General features: G+C 50.4%; 1 protein-coding gene across 1 annotated transcript in view; it reads right to left on the bottom strand.

Moving 5' to 3' along the window:
• FAM189A1 (family with sequence similarity 189 member A1) overlaps positions 1-24,181 on the bottom strand; it is a 334,267-nt gene that overhangs the window by 15,690 nt on the left and 294,396 nt on the right. The window contains exon 5 of the mRNA XM_040969902.1: positions 1,939-2,046. Within this exon, the coding sequence (XP_040825836.1) occupies positions 1,939-2,046 (108 nt within the window). The remainder of the gene's footprint in view (positions 1-1,938; positions 2,047-24,181) is intronic.

Raw genomic sequence — 24,181 nt, 5'->3', positions numbered from 1 at the left:
CAGCTAAAGAAACAGCCCAAATCACTGACAGCTTAATTGTCTATTTGTATCTGGGCAGAGGGGTCTGGAACTGGGACCCCAACCCTGTGTCCCTCACCATGGGTACCAACACCCCAGAGATGCTGAAGCCCCTTGCATGCAATGGTGCTGATTTTGAGACATTTCTGGGGGAGTTGTGACTGCTGGGCTGAACTAAGAGATGAGGACAAGGAAGAAGCGTGCACATACATGCTCAACACGGTGCATTTTGTAAAGGTATCTGCAATGCCAGATTGACCGACACGGATACAGAGGGCCGATGTGCACGTGTCGGCGCCATCACAGTCTCGGTAGCTGCCAGTGCACGGGAGGCTGTGGAGGTGACCATCTGCTGAGCTGTGGATGGTGCGAGCCCACCTTGGAGAAAGAAGGCACGAGGGAGGAAGGGCCGTGGAGAAGGGGTCAGGAGGAGACAGGGCGGGAGGGGAGGATGGAAGGCAGGCTGAGAAGCCCAGGGAGTCGGTCACACACCAGGAGTGCTGCTGGGCTGGGAGCATGGGAAGTCTCTTTCTCACGGCTACCTCTGCTTTTGTGGTCAGCTGCAGTGGGTCACACACGTGCATCAAGGACTTAATTTGAAATGCACGAAGGGATGAAGCAAGCAGAGTTAACTCCGGGGCTTCTGGGGGTTCCCACTCTGCAGGGCGCAGCATGGCCGCCACAGCGCCCTCTGCTGGGCCCGGGTCGCTGGCCGCCTTTATGACTGCGGGCAGACAGAGCCTTCCTAGAGAGCTCATCTGTTTTCAGTTGTTTCTGACAGTCACGGGAAACCGAGACACAACAGCCACCCCTACATCAAAGCTGGAGGCTTCTCCACAGTGCTGTCGCTGTCAGAGAACATCCTCCATCACCGCTGTGGCCCCACTAATGGATTGACTGCTGCCTCCACGTTTACAGCTCATCCCGGAGGCAGGGCCAGTGGTCCCATGAGATCTAGCTTACAGGTGTGGAAGCTGAGGCCCAGGTGCCACCACCACCACCTGCTCTATAGATGGAGACCCTGCTCCATGCATCACAACCCCAAGGGCCCCGCCTGTGGCTGATCTGACTGTGCGATCGCGGCCCAGCCATGCTGATTGCTACCAGCTGATAATTTTCAAGTGAGGGGACTCTGCGCATTTCAGCCCTTCCGTTCCAGCAGCTTGATCAGATGGGTGGGAAATTCACAGAAATTCTACCAGGAAGTCAGCTGAGGTGACAGGATGCCAAGTCCTTAACCTTCCCTTTCTAGAACACACCGAAGGCAGCCACCCCTACGCGCCCCCAATGGATAAGGCCCACAGAACTCCGTGGGATCAGACACCTCTCGGGAAGCTGCTCCTCGGACAGGTTGGCAGGTGTGACGGCCATGGGCATGCGCTGGAGGGCAGCTGAGGGCTGTGCGTGCTCAGGGCCCCTATGTTTCTGACATCTTGGTAGCGATGCTCCCTGGCCCTGCCTCTGTTTACTCAAGTGCTGCCATGAGGCAGATGAAAAGAAGACCAAACAAAAGCCCACGATGAGGCTGGCCTGCCTTGCTGCTCACAAGGTGCAGGGCTGTTCTCCACGAGGCCAGGGCAGAGAGGCAGACAGGTAAGCTAGAGGCAGAGAGACACTGAAGACAGGAGACTACTAGAGAACATGCATGTATGAGTGTGCGGTGACAAGTGCATGACCCTGGGGCTGGCCTCCTGGCTGGGCTAGACAGCAACGCATTCTCGGTAGGACCCTCGTCAGGGCCAACATCCGGCCACTGCCTCGGGAGCCAGACCCCTCGATCCCCGGAGGGCAGCACGAGGTGGCCCCCGAGGAGCTCAGTGTGCATGAACTTGGCTTCTACCCAGGTGACACACGGGTACAAGGAGGAAGGATGGGGCCCATGGGTGCTGAGTGCTCCCGGGTGGGTGGGAGGCCACTTACCATCTGCAGGACATCCAGAGATACCATCTGCATACAGCACATGGCCGTGGCCAACGCACACACGATGGTGGAGAGGACATTGAGGGCACACACACTGAAGAGCAGATCCTGTAAGAGAAGATGTGGGAAAAAGGTCAGCTTCACGGCCACGCAGATGGCCATGGTGTGGCCAACGTGGGACAAGGTCAGCTTCATGGCCATGCAGACAGCCCGGTGCAGCCAATGCGTGGGACAAGGTCAGCTTCATGGCCATGCAGACAGCCCAGTGCGGCCAGTGCATGGGATGTCAGCTTCATGGCCATGCAGACGGCCCTGGTGCAGCTAACGCCCGCCTCAGGCTGGGCTGTGTGCGTGGCATAATCCAAACTGCTGTTTAATGTACTCACATCCCTGAACTCCTCACATGATGCTGACCAGACCACTTACTACCAAGCAAGGTATCTCACAGCTTTGGTAAGTATTAGGTAGTGAGTAAACAGTCTAATAAAGTCTTGCAATGGACAACACAAAGAGATGGACTGTATTTCATCCATTGCAACATGTAAGTCAGAACTGCAATGAATGCTGGAAAAATGCCAAGATCTCAAGTAACTTTTTATCCTGAGAGAAGTGTAGATACACGTGAGGGTGAGCATCGAAGGTGAAGTTGTCCCAAGGAGACCCACGTGCCGCAGAGAGGTGTCTGTGAGCGAGCCCTGCCTTCCCCTCCAAGCCAGCTTCTGCTTATGAACATCCCGGGAGCAGCGGGAACGGCTCCAGTCCTTGGCATCCTGCCATGCACGGGGCCTGAGTTTTCAGATTCCTGGTTTCAGCCCGGCTCCGGTTGTTTCAGGCACTGGGACAATGAACTAGCAGATGGAAGGCTCTTGGTCTAGCTCTGTGTCTCTCTGGGTGTCCTTCAAAACAAATGGAAGTATGGTAGATGAGGAGAGCCGCTCCCTTGGAGCTAAATGTGCCTTCACCTCGCGGCTGCCCCTGACAGCCCCACGCTGCTCACTGCCAATTCATCACACGTCAGGGATTAGGGTCCCGCACAGAGTCCCAACACAAAACGCGGCACTTCTGGCAATGAAATGTGACACACGTGGGAGTACCCTGATCCGGTTAGTGAGACCTCTGCCGGCACTTCACAGGGTTTGTGTAAAATAGGATGAGAAGGCCATACACACACTTGATGCAGAAAGCTTAATTTCATCGACCACATATTCCATTACCATTGAAACCAAGCTCCCACTGCAAATACTGTCCATCCTGCATACTCCACCACACACCACACACACAGGTGCACAAAGCACGGCCCCTGGTTTGGCTTTGCGTCTTGGGAAGCACATCTGTTGGTGACACAGGCCAGAATAACTTCCTCCTCCAGCTGTTTACATGTTTGGTTTCCCTCCACTAAATAACTACCCACCACCTGGAGTTGTGTTTGCATTCCTCCAGAATTCTTTCCTGGCTTCAATAAGGCCATTACCTCTGCCCTCTGACAGCCTTAGCGGAGAAACCCATGTTCCAGGAAATCCCTTTCTGAGGTCACTCCAGACGCAAGCATGAAAAGGAGCCAAGTTTTTCACTGCTGTGCTTTGTGCCTACATAAGCTATTAGCACTCATGAAAATTAACTACACAATGCCTAACAAATTGTAGGAAGAATAAAGGAATGAAGAGGAGCAGGCATTTGAAATCCTTAGGCAAATGTACAAATGATGGATTCCATTTGACCCAATCAAAGGCACTCTGGTCATTCCTAACACCATGCCAGGCGACACGGGGCAGTCTTAGAGGGCACACCAGCCGCCACCTGAGCAATGCCAGGACTTCCCATTGCCCATTCTTTGCCTGATGGAAATGTTGCACAGAGGACAAATTGATTTAGATTCATTTCTGCGAGCTTATTCACTTGGTTTTTTTCTCTCCCCTCCCCAACCCTTCCACGTTTTCTTCCTTTGGAAAAAGAGCAATCACCGTTAAGAAGTTCTATCCACCAAGGTGTAAGGGTGGAAGGCATGACAGCAGAGGAGCACAGCTCAAGGCAAAGGTGAGAAGACAACATCCAACAGTGACGATTATAACAGGTGGGGGTTGAGAAGATCTGAACTAAGCATTGGATTATTGATTGCTTTGTGGAAAGATGTGTTTATTTGGAAGAGCGCAAGAGAACGAGGGTAAGGGGAGAGAGATCTTCCACCACTAGTTCCTTGATGTGAAGAACATGTTTTTTGTCTCTGGACAAGGGCGCCTCCTGTTGTCCACCAGAGCAGCCACAGTAACGGGACAGTGAGCGTGAAAGCAGGGAACATCTGACTCCACGGTTGGAGTGTTCACACTGTGTCTCTGCCTCCATTCTAAGACAGCATCAAGAACGGGGACCAGACCTTGCACTAGTCTGCCCACAGAATGCCTCACCCAAAATAAATGATTGCTACACATTCATTTGAAAGTTTATGGAGTATCTGTTGCCTTCTTCTGAATTTTAACTTACAACTCCAAGGAAATAAATATGTGTGATTTCCAAATCTCTAACCACATACATACTGAAAACTTCATTTGTACATAAACTAGAAAGTTATGTACAAGTAGAATCTGGTATAAAACTCTTGCTGGTTGTATGACTAATGTGTGTGTGGGGGGGGTGGGGAGGATAAAATCAGCAACTTGTGTTTTCTGTAACATTTTCTGAGTGATAAGACACATTCTGGACAAGATCCCAGGCCTTGTGGGAGCAGCAACAGCCGCATTCCGAGATAAGCTGAGAGGCTGGCGTTCTCCCCCCAGCGCTCAGATTTGATCACAGAACTACACTAATTAGGAGCACGGATCGCCCTCTGTACCCATGGCTTTCACCTCTGCCAAGTCAACCAACCACAGAGCACACATATTTTTTAAGAAGCTACATCAGTACTGAGCATGCACAGACCTTCTTCCCAGTATCCCCTGGGGAGTACGGTAGTGCTACCTGTGTCAGGTACCGTAAGTGAACCAGAGATGACTTACAGAAAGATGATGTGCAAATACTGTGACCTTTGTGCAAGGGACTCAAGCATTTCCGGCTTTTGGTATCTGTGGAACCCTAGAACCAGCTGTCCTCAGACACCAAGGGGTAGCTATGTCGGCAATCTGAAAACAGTCACTGAACAGCAAAGGGTGCACGTGAGTATTAGGACTTGATATAGGCAAGGCAAAACAGATTATTTTGTGGGAAAAAAATGGGCCAATCACTAATGCTAAAATAGCTGCCTATTTGTACACGACGCCCAGAAACAGTGACAGATGCATGAAGGACCTAAATATGAGAGGGAAAAGTAACCAAACACTTACTAAGAATAGCTGTTTTCTCAAGACAGAAAAAAGAAGCAAACCTGAAACTATCAATAAAAAAGACAAAAAGCCAATGGAAAAATGGACCATAGACATGAAAGCAAAAACAAAAGTGAATGGTGAACAGATACCTAAAATGTAATCAGCTTTTAGTAACAGCTGAGAAGCCCTCGGAGGCCACACAGTATCTTTTCTATACACCTGCTAGACTGGCACAATCTCTAACCACCAATGCCCCATGGGCCAATGAGGACTCCAAGGCATCTCTGATGAGAACCACTTGGGGAAATGACATGATAACTTCTAAATCATCTTCCTCATTCTTGGGAAGCTCTTGCTTCACAGAAGTAAATCCACACATGGAACAGTCCAGAACAGTTCCCACGGGATGTCAAGATCTGTGATAGGAGCACAGTGTGGTGGAATCAAAAATAAGCACTGCAATGGATCAAGTGAGGGAAGAGCTCAAGAAAGGGTGACGTGAACTGGGACACTGACATTCGACTCATTGGTAGGAAAAGGAGATGGGCAGAGCGAAGGTGTCAGAATAACCACTGATTCCTACAGAACCATCTCCAATTCTGCACCATTCACAAAGGAGAACTATGAAGCCTCAAACTGAGAAGTAGGACCACAAAAACGTAAGACAGCAACGTAGAGCTATCGTCGCAGCTTCCAAGCACGGCAGTGCACTCACTCCTCATGGTTCATGAATTCCGTGTTTGAGGGGTTTGCCTACCTGCTGTACTTTATTCTAAACTCCCAAATCGATACCCTTGGTGCCCCTATAGCCATTTGCTGACAGGTGCACGCTGAGTCATCTCACACACACGTTTCCAGCTTAGGCTGAACAAGAAAGGCAGGGCCTGCCCCCCCTGTTTGAGCAAGACTGTAAGTAACTGTCCTTCTGGTGGTCAGCTTAGTGCCAGCTTCCTGGTTTGTGCCGGACGGTGCTGATGTCGCTGCCGACCGCGCTCTTCAGAGGCAAAGTCTAGTGGAAGGGTGTGATGTGCTACCCAGGGACAAGCCTGCATGTTAGGAAAGCTGCATCAGTCGGGAGACGCTACAGCTGGCTGTGAGCTGAAAGTCAACGAACCATCAGCACAGTATGACATAATGTGTCTTTAAATACGCACACCTAAAGCAAGGCTATGAATTGACTGAACACACGCGGCCCGGGGGCTCCAAGGAACTGAACCTTGCATTTCTTCTGGAGCAGCAAAAGTTCAGTGTTCATTGGGTCAGTGTTTGTGGCAACCTACTAGAACACGATTACCATGAATAATGACAATTGATTGTACCTATTACAGACCACAGAAAAGGCACCGACCATCAGGTCAAATATTGATAAAAATCAACCATATTGAAACATTAGAATTTGTCTATGGAAAAGGATGGCATGAAAGGGTTTTTAAAAACTAGGTTACAGATGGGGGATAACCTATCACCAATCTGTGAGCTTCCATCACAGAATGATCAAAAGACCAACCAACATGGAAGGAGACAGAAGGACACCTGGAGACCAGGCTGCACAATGGCTGGTGACGGCCGTCCTGCCCACCGAGGCTGGGAACGCTCATGGCGTCCTGGGGGGCTTGGCAAGGCCAAGGAGAAAAAGCAACAGCCTGCAAGTGCTGGGGACAAGGATGCGGGGTACAGCCGCCATGGAGAGCAATGTGGAAAAACCTAGCAAGGTGGAAGGTGAGTCAGTCCTCGGATCCAGAAAGTTCTCAGAGAAATGGTCATGCTCGGTGCCCAGAGAGACCTGCTTATAGCAAACATGTTCGTGATCATAGTAGTTGAGAGTCCATACCACCTGCAATGCTGGCATCCCATGTGGGCACTGGTTTCAGTTCTGGCTGCTCTGCTTCCAATCCAGCTCCCTGCTAACCTGTGTGGGAAAGCAGCAGCAGTTGACTGAAGTCCTTGGTCCCCTGTACCCACATGGGAGACGTAGATGGATTTCCAGGCTCCTGACTTACACAGGACGCACCGAGGCTGTTGCAGCCACTTGGGGAGTGAACCAGCAGATGGAAGACGTTTCTCAGTCTCCTCTTCTCTGTCTGTAACTCTGCCTTTTAAGTAAACAAATAAATTTTTTTTATGTGCATGGAAAATGTGTATTATGAAAAAAGTATGCATGAATTTTAAAACCTTTGATATTGGAAACATCATTTAATTTGATGGACTTTCGTAAATGTCCTCTTACACATGCTACCAAAGATAGCCGTGGAGGCAGGGGGAGGGCAGGCCCAAGACACACCTTGGAGAAGGCTGGCTGATGCCTTCGTCTGGGTTACCTTCCAAACCCCTTTGTGCCTCTTAACTGTTGCTTCGTAAATGCCACATGGTCATAGCAAAGCCCCATCAGGGCAATGCTCTATCTACCTCTTCCAAGAGAAAGCGGCCAGCCGGGCCTGGGTACCTCTGTCAGAGGGCCAGGCAGATGGAAACAAAGGGAAGGAAGCACAGGAACAATCTCGAAGGCCAGGTAAAGCAAACCAGCAAGGACCGGGAGAACATCCAGGAAAGAGCCAGAGCAGAGACCTGGAGACACGACAGGAGCAGGCACGTTAGCAGGAACCCCGAAGCACAGCCAGGAGTGAGGGCCCTCCTCAGAGCTCTGGCTGCATCTGCTGCATTCTCTGTTCCTCCTCCATCTCCCGAGCATCCCTCCTGGGAAAAACCAACTGGCAGCAGAGGGTGAGGCACTGGTGTGAGTCAGCATGAAGACAGCGGCCTTGAGGGGCAGCCCCAAGGGGTGGAGCAGGGCCCATGGCACACCTAACTGGTGGTGCTGGTGGCCCATAGAGGGGACTACAGAATAACTGGTCCCTCCCTCCATCTTTGGCTGTGGCACATGCAAGCTGTGAACACAGTGGTTGCTTCTTATCTGCAGTTCAGCTTTCTGTGAGTGTGGTTTCATTAACCCATAGTCAGCCATGATCCAAAAATATTCTATGCAAAATTCCAGGAGCAAATATAATTCACCAGTTTCAAATACTTTTAGTATAGCATATTTTTTTTAATCACTATTCCCTTTTAATATTAATTGCTGTGCATGTGTTAGTATGTCTACTTTGAAAATTCAGCTTCGTTGAAGGTATCTGTATCTAAGGAAAACACCTGTTTGCCTGCAGTTTCAGACTTCCATGGGAGGTCTTAGGACAGACCCCCCCCCCATGGTGTTGTGCTCACACACACGTGCACACACTGTAGGGTTTTCTTCCCACCAGTCATCCATCCGGTCTGTGAGCTGCTTACAATGTTCAAGAATTGCTTCCATCAAACCAAATCTTCCTTTAGGTTCTTTTTCAATCAATGAAGTGCTGAGAAAAAGTCTTAAGATTTACTGCACAAAATTCTTTGCAGAGTAATTGTGGGAGCCTGTCATAATTCACTCGATTCAGGAATCTGTGTCCCACCAGTCTTAACGCTACAAGTCTCTTTCGGTAAATACCGAGGCCACATAAAAACAGATGACAGAAACAAGATTAAAAACACCAGATGACAAATTTATAAAGCCAATCTGCCAGGCAGGAGAAGCTGGACTGGAGAGGATGAGCGTGAGCAGTTCATTCCCCAACTCAACAACTTTCAAACAAATGCTCTGGGGGCGGGGGGAGAGGCAGAAACTGGGAGGCTCACGGCGTGGCACGTGTGGCGTGGGCCGCAGTTGGCATGAGACAGCTCCGTGAGAAGCTGCCTTCTGCAGACCCGACCTGTCACACCAAGGCAAAGTCCAGGCGGCCAGCTGCTGTGTGACCTGCCCCGGGGGTGGACGCGTGTCCTGACAGCTCATGCAGGCTCTGGAAGGTCTCCCTCCACACGTGCAGGCAGCACCAGGAACAGGTGGCTTCTCCAACTCCAGGACCAGGAGTGCAGCCACTGGGGCTCCTGCACCGCACTTGGTGTCCATGGGAGCTCTGCTGAGCTGGGGCTCTCTGTGCCTTAGGAAGAGAATGGAGCACGGTGCTCCGGAGTGTGTATGTCACCTAGGGGAGCTCAAGATGGGCGTCAGAACGGGAAGAAGGCAAGAAGCTCCTGACAGGCCTGGGGTGTCAAGGCAGGATGTGCCTGCACTGAAGGATGGCCTGCAGTGCACCATCCACACCTGCTGGAGATAGACACGCAGCACCACAGGGTAGGACACAGGGCCTGGGGCAGGGCGATCAGGGTGCAGGGAGTCTGGGAGGATCTTCTGCATAAGGCAGGGGACAGGACAAAGGGGACGGCATGGTAAACAGATCACATGGGCACCATGAGCCCATCTGAGAATGTGCAGTCAGGGTTGGAGCCCCAGAAGCAGCACACAGTTGTTACCCCTGAGAACTAGACCCAAGAGGGGATTGTTGAAATCTCCAGAGCTTATCCCAGGACACCAGGGGGACAGTGAGCCTCCCTGTGGGTGGGGGACATCCAACCTACGCATGGGGTAAAGTTTGGGAGAAAGGTCATGTTTGAGGACTGAAAGTGGGACAGGCACTGGGATGCAGTGGGTCAAGCCCTGGCTTGGGATTCCCACCCTGTACTGGAGAGTACGGGTCAGGGCCTGGCACTTTCAACCCAGCAGGCGATGGCTCCACTGTTTAGGGACACTGCCACCCATGTGCACCTGATGGAGCTCCTGGCTTTCGCGTGGCCCAGCCTGGATGTGGTGGGCATTTAGGGCTTGAACCTTTGGACAGAAGACAGATTTCTGTGTGTGCTTGTATGTGTATGCGTCTATCTTACCCAGTCACTCTTTCAAGTAGATGAAGGTAAATATTTAAAAATAAAAACTGCAGACAGAAAGTTACCAAAGCTAGAAAAACTTCCTAGGCCCCGCTATTTAGGGAAGGGTTCCAGGCCAGGCGGCAAGGGGCTCAGGGCAAGGGGAAGGAGTCCCCCTAGCTGGCACCATGTTCAGGAAGACACCGTCAGTGGAGGGTTGGCACTGACGGTGAAGGTCCTGCCACTGGGTCAGCCCTCTAACCCAGAATGCTCATCCTGTGCCCTGCTGAAGGCTGGAGGGGCAGGCGGGGGGCTGAGCTGTGGCATGGCCTCCTGTGCACCCTACAGGTGACCTGAGCCCATTCAGGCAGAGCTGACACCCGTACCAGGCAGGCACCGGAGCCCTGTGCCAGGGTCACCCAGGTGACCGGTAAGAGGGGAGCAATGACCTGTAACATGACTGTGACCATAGCTCTGAGTGGTACACCTGTGAACCCTGACCTCTGCCCCGTGACCAGAGCAATGTGAAAAAGTCCTGAGGCTAGCTGCCAGGTGTTAGTCACCAATGGGTTCTCTGGGGAGGAGTGGTGGCATTGCGGTGGTGGTGCTGCAGAAAAATCCTGAGTCCTTAACTTCTATTTCCAGGTTTTAAAAATAAAAATGTATATTACCAGAAAATGTGACAGAATGTGCTGTATTAATATTAACCTCTGCAAAAGATTCAAAATAGAGAACAGTAGGTATAAAGCTCATCATTTGCAAATAATAACAAATACCAAGAATGTAAATGTTTTGAAAAAGAACAACAAAGGAATTTAACTCATTTAAAAGTAGAGTGACGGTGGATGCTGCCATCTGTCTCCCCACCAAAAGTGATGGGATCAGGGGAGGGTCCTCTGGGAGGCTTTGAAGTCCAAAGGGTGCGACCCCCAAGTGGGATAACATTCCTACAGGAAGCGGCTCAGAGGAGCTATCTGCCTTTGTCGCCAACCAGAGGCCAGTGTCTGCCAAAGTGAAAGAGGGCCCTGCCCAGATCCTGCCCTTGCTGATGTTGGGTCTCACACTCCCAGGCTGCTATGTCAGAGCTGCCAGAATTGCGTCGTTGGGCTTTGTGAGCCCCTACACACTCCCCAAACCACCCCACAAGCTCTTCACAAGGTGGGGGCCTGGGCCTGTGTTTGTGGGGGTAGGGGTTCACCTCTCTGCCACTGCTGCTAACCAGTGGCCATCTACTCCAGCATGTTCCAGGGGAGACCAGGCAAAGTGGCCACAAGCCCCGACAGCGGCCACCTGTGCCACAGCAGGCTGTCCCACTGCAGCCCCTAGCAGGGAAACTGAGGCAGCTTCATGTAATGAGGGTAACTTCCTCCCAGCATTGAAATGACGGTTGAACAGTGTCTTATTAGCAATCCCCTCCCAGGAGAGGCAATCGGGTCCTCAGATCTGGTGCTGGTTCAAATGATAACACTGTCTCCAAAAGGCATCTCCTTGGTTTACATGTTCAAGGGAAACTGTAAAGAAAGAAAACAGAAACCAACCAATAGCCTCATGGCTGTAGACACCACGTGCTTAGGGCAACCAATAGCCTCATGGCTGTAGACACCACGTGCTTAGGGCAACCAATAGCCTCATGGCTGTAGACACCACGTGCTTAGGGCAACCAATAGCCTCATGGCTGTAGACACCACGTGCTTAGGGAAAAGCCACTTAGAATCTTTTCTGTTACGATACACTGACTATCCCTGAACATCGGCTGACGTGCACAATGGCTACTAACGGACTTCAGTCACTCTGCATTACCCCCACAGCAGGTGGTGATGCCCCCAGAGACACAGCAGAGTGGAGGAAGAGGACTAGCTCCCCAAACAACCCTCACTGCACCTCTCTGGCTCAGGGATGGAGCGTCAATTAGATCCAAACCTGCTTGGGAGAAAATCTCAGCCCTGAAGGAACTGATAAGCACATCCCATCAACCCACAGCCTCATGGCTGGGGACCAGTCCGGAGTTGAGGAATTGGATCAAAATAGGAGAGCACTACTCCATCATTATTGATCAATTTAGCATTGATTGTTAGAAAGGATAATAACTGCCATGCTAATCCAGCATCTCACTGGGACTCCAAAGCCTCTGAGGTTGGCTCAAGTGAGGGAGCAGGGTCTTATGAGAGTTATGGGATGAGCAGTGAACTAGGAGGGTCTCCAGGTGGAGAAGGCATTTGGGTCAGAACTGGGGAGCGAGGGGGGGTGGTGCAGAGTGCTGCAGAGTCCTCTGGAGGAGCTGCCTGTGGGCCGGGTGAGGGCACTGTGGCAAGGGAGGCCTCACAGCTGAGCTACCGTTGCTCAGCAACTGCATCAGCTCTCATCCATCCACTTGGGGCTCTAAATTCTCCTGTCTGGGACTCCTGACCCCAGGCAGCAGGTGCTCCCAGAGCTGCGTGTGCACCTGCTTCAGTGGAGGTCAGCTTCCACCCCTCCTAGGGCACAGCTCATGCTTCCCACTCTCCTGCCCCAGCCTGACAAAGAGGCCCCTCTTTGGGACAGGGCAGGTGTCCACTCTTGGGCCAGTTAACTGTGGCCAAGAAAGTGGAATCCCCAGGACCCTGGGTGAGGTGGCAGGTCCTTCTCAGGGCTCATACAGTCCAGTGCCACCGCTTCCACGTGACTGAGAGAAGACAGCATGGAAGTGGGTCCCCTAGAAAAGCTCCTAACCCTTTGGTCCCTTCCTGCTCACACTTACTGATAGATGCCTGCATGGGAAGCTCAGGACCAGGCTCTCTCCCTGCTGAGTGTGTGGCTTGGACACTGGTTCATCTACGAGGCAAGACTTGGCTCAGACTTCACAGGGAAGCAGGTGCACCCTGAGCTGGCAGTGGAACCCTCCCTTCTCACCCTTCTCCATGGCAGGGCGGGCAGCGGGCGGGGGAGCAGAGTTCTGGATCCCAAGGGAGGAGCTACTAGTTCTTTGAGATGAGTTCACTTCCTGGTTGATTTCATGTATCTAATTTCATTTCACATGTATCCAATACATCCATCCCTGGGTACCAGAGGACCGACAGGACCCAAACAAGTCAGCTATTCGTCAGTAAAGATCATGACACATTTTCTCATGTGTAATGCTCTAGTTACCTATAGTGAAGTGTGGGCTTTTTTTCCTTTGAAAAGGTAACTTAATTTTGATTGCTTTCAAATATGTCTTAGAATCTGACAGACAATTACACAGGCATTGATGTTCAGTGAAAAGCTCTGCTATTTATAAGTGAACTTTATAAATTAATCTCAATATCATAAAAGGAAAGAAAATCCCCCTTCTGTCTAGATGAATGAGGAATATTTGAGATTCAGGAATACAGTAGACCTTATTTTAGGCATGAGATTAAAAAAAAGAAAATTACTGTCAAGTTTTGAGAACAGTGTGCAAACTAGGATTTGTCCAAAAAGACAAATTCTTTAAAAGAAGACAGCGGCAAACGCTGAAGCTGCTCCTGGCCTGGGAGGGGAAGAGGGGCTCCCACCCCCAGGAGCCACAGCACTGCGTCTGTGGCACGAGTCACGGGCGTGGGGGGAGGTGTGGGGCTGAGAACTCACCTTGTGCAGGACAGCTGAGCTGGAGGTGACCTCACTGACTTCTACTCAGTACACAAAGAAGGGACCAACCCCTCCTTCTCAGGGTTCTGTCCTCCCAAGCACCCTTCATGCCAGGGACCACAACGCCTCACCAGCGCCCTGGAGGGCAGGGCTGCCTGCCCGCTCCCAGGCACTCAACTCCAAGAGGAAGGCAGATGCCTGGACTGCCTGCCCGCTCCCAGGCACTCAACTCCAAGAGGAAGGCAGACGCCCGGCGACTCCAGCGATGGGAAAGTCACTCATCACAGTAAATCCGGGTGTTTATAAGCATCGTTCACAGCTACTAAACAGCATGGACTTAGAAATGAGCCTGCTCCCAGTTTACTGAGTCCTGTCCACAGCTGCCTCGACAGGGCCAGTCCACATCGTTTCTCAGGTGTCCCACGGCCACAGGCTGGAGGGCAACCTATACACCAAAGTGCCAGAGAACAGAGGCCGTTGGCTTTACTGCTGCAACTGCCACTTTTCAGGAATTTGTTCTTTGCTCATTGTCTTCTGCCTCCCTGCCTGCCTCCATTTCTCCCTGCGGACACAGGCACTGGGTCCTGTGCAGCAAGCAGCAAGAGGCCACAGCAGGGGTGGGAACCTGCACATTGCAGAGTCTAGGGGAGCGGGGCAGGCACAGGCATGGTCCCAGGCGCTGGAGAAATGAGGCTGAGGAGCCACTGAAGGCAGGACTGTGTGCTGCAAGATGCAGGAGGCCCGCTGAGGGGCTGCAGAGGAGGAGGAACCAGGCAAACAAGGAAGGGGGAAGGGCAGGGACGGTGATGCTGGAAGGGAAGACCGAACCTGGATGAGCGAGCAGCAAAGGCGGGGGGGGGGGGGGGGTCGGCAGGCCTGGAGGCAAGGGGAGGGGAAGCAGGATGGTGGGGGTCGGGGGGCAGAGAAGGGGCTGAAAGGCCTGCGGGTAGGGGGAGGCAGGACAGGGCAGAAGCCTGCTAGCACCCTGAGCCGCTCACTCTGGCTGATCCTTGGTTGTCATTCCTCACCTGCCCAACTCTGCCAGTTTCTGTCGGTCTCTGCTGACCCCTTTTCATCACACAGCAGGAGAGCCCCTTCTGATTTCTGGATGCCTGCCACTCCTGAGTGTCAAACATTCTCTCTCAGGGACTCTGTCAAGAGCCTTTGAAATGTCTCCTTATGCAAAGAGGAGTCTGTGAATCTAGCTTCCCATGACTCAAGTTGAGGTTTGTTTTCATTTGATACAGATGACCACAAGGACACCAAAAACCAGGTGTTTCCCAAGCGGTCAAGGGCTCCTGAAACTTAAATCTCTATTCTCTCAGTACAAACTCAGCTTGTAACTGGATTTCTTCAGTCCCAAGCACAGAAGGCCATGCTCACAATATCTGGCCATCCATGAGAAAAGATTCCTCATCTCTGTAGAATGGAACCATCCACTTGCAGACTGTGATGAAAACGAGGCTCATGTACGTGTCTTCCACCTGATGTGTTTACAGGAAACTTCAGTTATCCTCTTGAATTAAGAGGATTTTGCCTTGAAGACACAGGGCTTACTCACCCAGCTTGGGATAATCACCCTTCAGGCCAGTACAATAATGGTCTTGTGTCTTTTGATCTCTGAATAAACTGGATGCTCCTGCTGGCCTGGACATACTCCACATCCTCAATATTACTTTACCCCCTGCACAGAGCAAGAACGTTCCACATGGTGGCCCTGGAAGTCATCGGCAAATGCACAATGCCAAGTCCTTTCTGCAGCAGAAGTGGTATTCAGAAATAATGGGTATTGACAGGACTGGGAGTAAAGGAAATAAAGCAGCAGTTCCTGCTCTGGACATTGCAATGGGAAGTCGTTCAGGAGCTGGAGCAGGCAGGGAGGACAGGGAAGGGCTGTCACCTGAGGGGTCCCCCCAGGTAGCAGGCAACTGCACAGACTCGGACTGCAGTCTTCCTAAATCCGGGAGATGGGGAAGGACATGGTGGGTGGACGGGAACCTGTGCAGGAGGGTGTGCTCAGCAGGGAGAGGGGGTAGTTTGGATTAGAATCAAGAATCAAGAGGAAGAAAAGTTTGTAGACAAAGACGGAATGAGAAAGACCAGAGGGAAGGAAGGCTACCAGGAGCAGGTGCACAAACTGACAAGCTCAGCCTCTGTGGTGTCACCACGTGTCCAACAAGGAAGTAGTCAGTGAGGACCTGCAGGAGCCACGCCACACGTCAGACCCAACAGAGACATGCCGCATGTGCAAGAGGTCGTCTAGGAGCATAAAAAAGTACATGTATTGCAACTTTTTGTACCCAGATAAATTTATCTTTAGGTCCCATTTACCATGAACTTCCTAGATTACTCTCAGATGTACACTGCACCTAACAAGACATTTGAGACTTTTAACGAAGTTTCACTATTAACTTGGGCACAAAGCAACTTTCAAACACTACCAATGATTTGATGTAAGATATACTACAAAATACAGTGCAATTCAAGAAGTGTATAAGTAATAATAAAAGGTAACCAAGAAAACCCTACCTATATCTTCAAAATTCCATATGTAAAGTCTTGTTCGCTTAAAAGAGAAATACTGAAATTTAACAATAAAACAACCTGAGATTCAAGAAAAAAGAATGTGTAAAGAAAACAAGTATGAAAGTAGGAATGAATGAATGATGCACCAAGGTAATTATATGTGCATCAATAAACCAAAAGCTTGATTTATTTTGCAGGGGGAGGGGCAGTGGTGGCGGGGAGAAGGGGAACTGACACAACAGAAAAGTTCCGAGTCCTATAATTACTCCACTTGTAATCCAGCTCCCTGCTAACGTGCCTGGGAAAACAGCAACGGAGAGGTCGCCTGCTTGACTTCCTGCCACCTGCATGTGAAACCTGGAAGAAGCATGTGGCTTCTGGCTTTGGCCTGGCCCTTGCTGTCGTGGGCATATGGGATATGACTGCGTGTGGTACAGCTGGGTAGCAGTACTGCATCGCAGTGGGGAGATGTGACTCCATTTTGGCTCCTTGCCTGGTTTTGAGCATAGCTACCCGCAGCTATCTGCTTGTGCACACAAGCTTGCTAGCTGACTGGCTCAAGGCGAGGCCTGGACTTAAGGGGACACCATGGATTGTGTGCCACTTAAGTTGACTGGAGACTTTACAATACACACCGGCTAAATTGACTGGATGATTTATAACGTGCACTGCTTAAGTTGCTGCAAGCCAACCAGAATGTGGTCTGCTGATTGGATGATTTGAGAGAAAATTCCTGACTGTTGTAGCCAATGGGAGCTTACCAGCCCCTGACCTCAGCCATACAGCACAGTGGCTCCCAGGATGTAGCAGGAGCTGCTGCCACCAAGCTTGTGTAGTGAAAACTTCTCGCATCCTACACTGTGTCTGGTGTAATCGCTCTCACTCTGTAACAGGGGAGTGAACCAGCAAACGAAAGAGTCTCCATCTTCTGACTTTTGAATAAATAATGTTTAAAAAAGAAAGCGACTCTTCTCCACCTGCTGACATGTTGCAGGCCTTTGAACACTGCTGCGTCTGTGGGCAAGGTCATGTGGGTGGCAGAGAAGGCCCCAGGTCTGGCATCAGTCCCAATCCATCACCATTCTGAGACTGTGTTACCAGCGCATGCTAGAGCGTTCATTTCATCATCTCTAAGATGGGAATAGCGAAGCCCACCTCCCCGGTCTCGCTGGGCTGGTGTCACCAGCCCACTGCAAGAGCTGTGCAAACCAGTCGTGAGGTACAGCCTCCCAGGGAGCCAGCAGAGGGCCCACAGGCCACGCAGTGACCCCTTGGTGTCTGGGAGGTACCTGTCCCAAGACACCAAACTGCAGGTGCTCAAGCCCCTTATTTAAAGTGGTAAAGTATTTTCACATTAGCTAACGTGCATCCTTTCAAAGCTTTCAAAGTCATCTCTAGGTTGCATATAACGCCAACACAACGAAAATGCAACGGATGCAGCTTCTAATAGGGACTAATACGAAAACCACCTACCACACATTTCGGGCCAGTGTGATCGTGGGGGTTGGATACTTTTGCTCCCCTGTTGGCAGAGCCTGCAGCAGGAGTGGAGGCTGGGCTGTAACACCATCAGGTTCTCTGCCTGCCCTAAGCAGTCTCTCCAGAGGCCCAGCCTGCAGTCCCCTCTCATTCTGGCTGTCTCCCCAGTGGCTTGCAACAATTCCATTCTCCTTTCCATGATTGCGTTCCTCCTTCCCCTAACCAGCTGCTTACTGAGTTCTGCAAAGCCCAAAGCTCTAAATGAATCGCTGCATTCACGCATGATTCCTTCTCCATCTTGCTTGCCTCAGCTTTTATCCTTCCCTTCCTCACCCACTTACCTCTCAGTCACAGGAGCTCTGCACAACTCCGCAGTGGTTGTCACCGACACACAGTCAGGTAGACCTATGTCTACCACGCTGCTCGATGAGCTTTTGTCTAATACCCATTTTTTACTTTTTTTTCCTACCACTTTGAGGCTGAGGTCCCACAGCCCTGAAAACCATCCCTCAGCTCCAGGATCGTGAGCTCCATGGTTTGTCCATGAGCCAGTCTGGTTTCCCACATGGGACAACAAAGCTCCTCCTGGAGTCCCCGGCTTGTGGAACACATTTGGGTCCCACCCTTACTCACACCAGGACTGTCCTGGCCGAGCCAGGGGGCTGTTAACCCCAGAGAGAACTCTCCTCAGATCCCGAAAGCAAGACGGTGCGTGCATGGCAGAGACCCTGCAGTCTGACACAGGAAATGGGCTATCCTTCTTGTGGTTCCTCACTTAACATGCCAAAGATACACATCCCTTCAATTGGGGAGGAGGGTTCCTGCAATGGGGAGGAGCCTCCCTGCATGGGGCACAGTCTCCCCAAACAGCTGCCCTGGATCTTGCCATGTTGTAGCATCTCCCCTCAGTGTTGGCTCCAGAAATTCTGCCCAGGAGAGGGTCTGAGCAAGCACCAATGTGGTGGCCAAGCTAAGCAGGTAGGAAGGAGTGTGCTGTGTTTGCATGTGTGCGTATATGTTGTATACCTGTATTGTCAACTTGTGTATATGCATACTGTACATATGCATGGTTATATATGTGTGAGTATGGATATGTGCGTATTTAAGTGTGTGCGTGTAGGAGACAGGTTGTAACCACAGTTGACCCACGGAGCTTATAGTATCAAGGAGGGCTGACGTGAATTTTAAAAAGCAAGTAAATGTATGATCACAGCTTGGGACTGCCTCGTGGGAAGACAGAACACAAGGAGTTGCAACACAAGGAGTTGCACCTGGAATGTGGAAAGCCTTGGGGACTGGGCCCTTTACCTGTGGAATCTGGTGCCACTGCAGGTAGATGGTGTCAGAACAGGCCTGGACTAGAGGACACCTAGCAGCTGTCTGCTGAAGAATCTGGCTGCGTGGGGAAGCACTTCTGACATGAGCAATGACCAAGGGGTTGTACTGAAGGGTGGCATAAGCAAAGCCACTTGGATGCTCTCTGTCTTTGGCAGAGAAGAAGCAGGAGAAGCAAGTGGAAAAAAATGAGGCCCTGGTTGGAGAGCTGGCATATCCCCACAAGACAGTTTAGGGCAACAGTCAAGCCAGGGGCTGATCAGCAGTGGGCCATTATGCTGGGTTGGATGAGTTGTGGAGACAGGAGGTTCACGAACAGAAATGCTGGGCTCTGCACACATAATCTCCATGGAACACAAATCTTTCCCTGGCAAAGGCAGGAGACAAAGGAAAGGGGGCAGCTCAGAAAATACCCTGATCCCATGCAGGCCCTCCTGTCCCTGCCCTCTCTCTCTCCTCCCCACCAGGGAGGCCTGAATGCACCACGAGGCCTGGGAGAGGGGCAGCCTGGCAAGACTCCTCCACAGGCCACAGCCCAAGGCTCTCTGCTTTGCCCTTATAAGACTGGAAGAGGGTGGGACTGCTATGAATGTCGCTCATTAGACTGAATCTCAACATATGAACATCCTGGACCTAGTTTTAACTCAGCAGGCATGGACAGGTCATTGGCAGAATGGCTGCTCTGTGAGGCTGTTCTAATGGATGGCTCACTCTATTCTCACCAAATGGATTCAGAGTGTGGGCATCAGACCAACTCAGTATCGACCACAGGAGAAAGGGGATTAGAATCAGGCAGACAGCAGGCTACCAGGGGCGGGGCGGAGATACTGGCAGGGACACTGGGGACAGGGGCAGCATTGCCATGGTCTACAAAGTCAGGTATTTCCAGACATTCCTTAGCACGAGGGGCAAGGCTTTTAGTGTAACCCGAATAGCAGGAATCCAGCACCCTTTGTATTGCTGACAGCATTCCACCTAGCCAGAGGGACCCATCAGCAACCTCGTTAGGTATCCAGGGACTTTCTTACGCTTATAAACATATCATACATCTGCCTTGCTTTGCAGAGCTGCCCCCTTCCAAAATCAGAAAGGTCGCTTTTAGCAGGGGCGTGCATGCGTGCGTGGTGGGTCTGCAGGCAGAAAGTCTGTGCTTTATGACTATGTGTGTGTATGTACGATATTTCACACTGCAGATGCGACCAGTTTTATCACACAGCATCGGTCATTCATACTTTTTCAAAAGCACTGCTATTTCCTTAGCATGGTTAGGAGTTACTTACGATCAAATAATACATTGATTTTTTCAGGTCTCTAGGCTTCTTAGGAAAGTGCCTTGTCACTCTTATTATTTTGACTGTCTTAAAGACAAAGATAAACCATCTTTAAGATAAGAATGCCCATGAACTCAATAACGCATTGATTTCTTGGGAAGCTTCTATCTCCTGATAGTTTCTCTGGGTAATCTGGTTTACTCTGGCTCAACAGATTACACACGGCAGGTGAAACCAACCAACAAAAGTCTTTAGTTCTTCTTGCAGTCTGAATTAGGTCACTCTAACAAAAACACAGTGACATTATGAAACATTACACGAAGAACTGAACTTGGACTAGCAACAGTGGCAGCCTGGGAGGAAGCCGCTTCCAGCAGCTCACATTTCTCACTTTGGTGACTTTTTCAAAAGTCTGTTAATATCGATCAGAAAAGATGTCACAATCTTGTGCTGGGTTTAACTTGGCACAGAGGACCACTAAACCATTAAACTTTACAGAGCTCTCCCCTTTTTTTCCATTTGTTATTTTATCTTATAAAAGCCCAAATACGGTTTCATCAAGAAAGGAGGACACACCTGTTTTCTCAGTAACAGTATCTACAACGGTTGAGGGCTTTGGGGGAAGCAGATACTCAAACCCTGTTACAGACCTCAGTTCCTGACTATTGATGGTGAGCTGCCCTCAGCCAGGTCATGCCACCAGGGAACAAGGTCCAGGAACCCAGGGGCCTGGAGGGGTGGGCTGAGACCACAGGATCCCTGCTAGTTCCTGAGACTTACACGAGGACCTGGAAGGAGATGTTTGCCTGCACTTCGGCTACAGCTTTCTCAGCCCCACAATGGGCAAGTGGGCAACAGGATGCTCCATCCTTCTGTCCTACAACTGGATGGATGTCCACGGGGCACAGTGGAGTTCCAGGTCCTCCCAAGCCCTTGTAAAGCAGGACAGAAAACAACCATGGTGTGAGCCTTGGGGTTCAATGAGCATCAGTACCCTCCCCAGGGAGAGGCGTGGCTGCCCTCCTCTTCTCAATGAAAGAACAAGAGAATCCAGGTGTGGGCTCAGCTAGGAAGAGAGATGAGATGTTCCAGGGCCTTCAGCTAGGCAAATGACAACCCGCTGGACAAGCTAAGGTATGCCCCTCAACTTCCAGATCCCAAATACTCTAGAGGACTTCAAAAAGGACATGGAAAAATGGAGTGAAAAGGCAAATTTATTTAGGTACATTTTTTTGAAATTTATATTTATGAGAGATCTTTAAAAAATGCTGGGGTCCGTGCAGTAGGTGTGGATGGCACAAAGGTGTGAAGAGAATAGCTCCCCTGCTTGGCAGGACCCGGAGGAGCTTTCAGCTGTTTGGCAGGGCCCAGAGGATTTCTCTCTGACCACGCTGACGCTGTTTCACTCCCTGGCTGCATGGACACTCAAGCACCCCACTAAGAATTCTGTATTCTTTTGAGGCATTGTTGTTTGCCCCTGTGAGACAGTTTTTGCATGTTTTTGCAACTGATGTGAGCTTGAGAGTTAATGTCACTGATAATGTCTTGGTGAGTGGGCCTTTGACAATTTACACACAGGAGCACAATTAAGCCCATGCCATTTCTGGACACCTTATTGTGTGCCAATTATTGCCTCAGAATCGGGCCCAGACATACAGCACACCCTCTGAGAAGGGGCTTGCTATATATGTCTTAAATACTAATGCAAGTGATGGGAGTGAGAGCTGAAACTGCTATGGCAGTAAATATAGTTATTGCTATCTCAAAGGCTAACTTGTCTTTGCAATTTTTAGGAGCCTAGAAAATATAATCGTTTTAGCTGCTTTTATGATTTTTAGCTAGAGGAATTAAGGATGCTTTTATCAAAGAAAAATGCTTTTAAATATTGCTTTATTGTTTATGGGGTTGTAGGAGTCTATAGTTATAGGGAGATTTAACATTTAAGTTTCTGTTTTAGATTTTAAGTTTTTTTCCCTTATAACTTATTTTCCCATTAAATGATGGGTAAATTGTAGAAGTAGAAATGTGGTGGGAAAGTCCTGGCTGTTGCTCCATGGCTACTTTCCAAGCTCCGAACTCAGCTGGAGCTGGACTCCGACAAAAAAATGTCAGGAAAATGCACATTATGTAAAACAACATGCCTGGACTTCAAAACTTCTTTATACCACAGTACCCTTTCTAAATGCACTTTGCAGGAAGTTTTTGGAAGTACCCTCCTCTTTCCCATGAAGACGGGCTTCTGTTTCCACCCTGCAGGTGTCAGAGGGATGGGAATAGGGGGGAGGGAGGGTGGCACCACAGAAAAGTAAGTGATTAGACAAATCTCATTAAGTCAGTTCCAGTTCATTCAAACACAACGAAAATCAAAGAACCTTGATTCCCAAGCCAATTAAATGGGATTTCCTAAGCATAAATTGAGTTCATTAGATACCTAGTAAGGATAATCCATAATTTAATATGGAAATTTACATGTGGTGGTGTGTTACTAATCAGATAAACAGAGCCTCAAATTAGATGTTGGGAAAGATCAATGAACCCACTCTAATTGCTGACCCACAAGGAGCAAGCAAGAGGAACAAATCAAAGGAATATTGCCCTTAGTCCCTCCCTTGCTAAGTGTCAAGGATGCTTGGCAAGTGGTGGGACCCTGGGATGAAACAGCCCTTGCCAAGGCTGACCCCTTTTCCCACCAGCTGGGATCATGCATGCTGGAGGGCCCAAGACCCTCCAGAGCCAAGCAGCCCCACGTCCCTGCAGAAGACTCCGCTGCTGCACTAAACACCACCAAGCTGAGTGTGGCTCCAACAACTGTTCTCAAGTAGATTATATTAGAAATGGCTGAACCCTGAATTATGAGACAAGTAGGTAAAGTAGCACTGAAATCTAAGAGGAAGGAGTATTTATAGCAGAGAGAAGGAGGCACCGAATATTACGTAAGCTTTTGCTTATTTCTTAAGCTTTTTGCTTAAACACAGCGAGATGTCTGAGTTCACATTAAGGGTTAGGCATCCGTTCAAGAGCCTCATGTGTCTTTGCCCCTACTGAGACACGTGTGAACTGTGTGGGTATGGACGAGCCTTGGCTGGGATGAGACATCCAACAGTAAGAACTAGAATGGGCTGAAGGCCAGTGAGGAAAGGCCACTGTTCCTGCTAGGGCAGGAGGTGGACTAAGTAGGGCCGGCCCATGGACCCACCACTATGCGGTATGGACCCACCAGTCTGTGCAAGATCTGGCAATAGGAGAGGTTCTGAAGGAAGAGCCTGGGCAACTCCTCTGGCAGGACACAGTTCCTGCAGGTGAGTGCAAGAAACATGATAGGGAGCAGCCCAGACGAGGTCAGGGAAAGGTACCCACTGGCATACATTTGGCACAGGTCGGAGGAGACCAGGCCGAACTAGCTGACATTACCCACTGGCAAATTTAAGCACCAGAGCAGAGTGTGGGTCAGGCCAGATATGGTCGCAACACATACCGGTGTATATTACGACTGGGATTGGATGCCTGGAGGGTTAGCTAGGCTGTAACACTCACCAGCGTCAGCTGGAATTGGGAGTGGGCCGGGCCAGGCCAGGCTACAACACCCACTGATAAATGCCAAGGTGAAGTGGGCTGTACCAGACTGGGCTGCAGCATCCACCAGCACATGTGAGAACCAGGAGGGAGGGGACAAAGATGGTAGGGGGGATGTGGAGGGCTTCCCTGCTGGACAGCTACTCCCATTGGAGAGCGTGAGCTGGGATGGAGGCAGGCCAGACCAGGTAGGGCTACAACACCTGTGGGCCTTATGTGAGCTAGATCAGGGAAGTCAGGCAGGCTGATTGCTCCTACTGGTACAAGCAAAAATTAGAGTAGGTGAGGGTTGGTTGGGCTTTGCCACAGCATCAGCCGGCAGAGGCTGGCAATGGGAGCTAATTCTGTCAAGTTAAACTAACTGCAGAGTGCGTGATCTGGGAGTAGGAGTGGCCTAGTAGGGAAATAGTGGGCGCCTCCCTCTTGGGTTACCACTCCCACTGGAGA

This window comes from Ochotona curzoniae, unplaced genomic scaffold, assembly GCF_017591425.1.
Source record: "Ochotona curzoniae isolate NIBS_2020 unplaced genomic scaffold, NIBS_Ocur_1.0 scaffold_4701, whole genome shotgun sequence".
In the NCBI taxonomy this organism is placed as follows: Eukaryota; Metazoa; Chordata; class Mammalia; order Lagomorpha; family Ochotonidae; genus Ochotona; species Ochotona curzoniae.
Note: the sequence above shows the minus strand (reverse complement) of the source record. Positions and strands in the feature narration are given on the sequence as shown.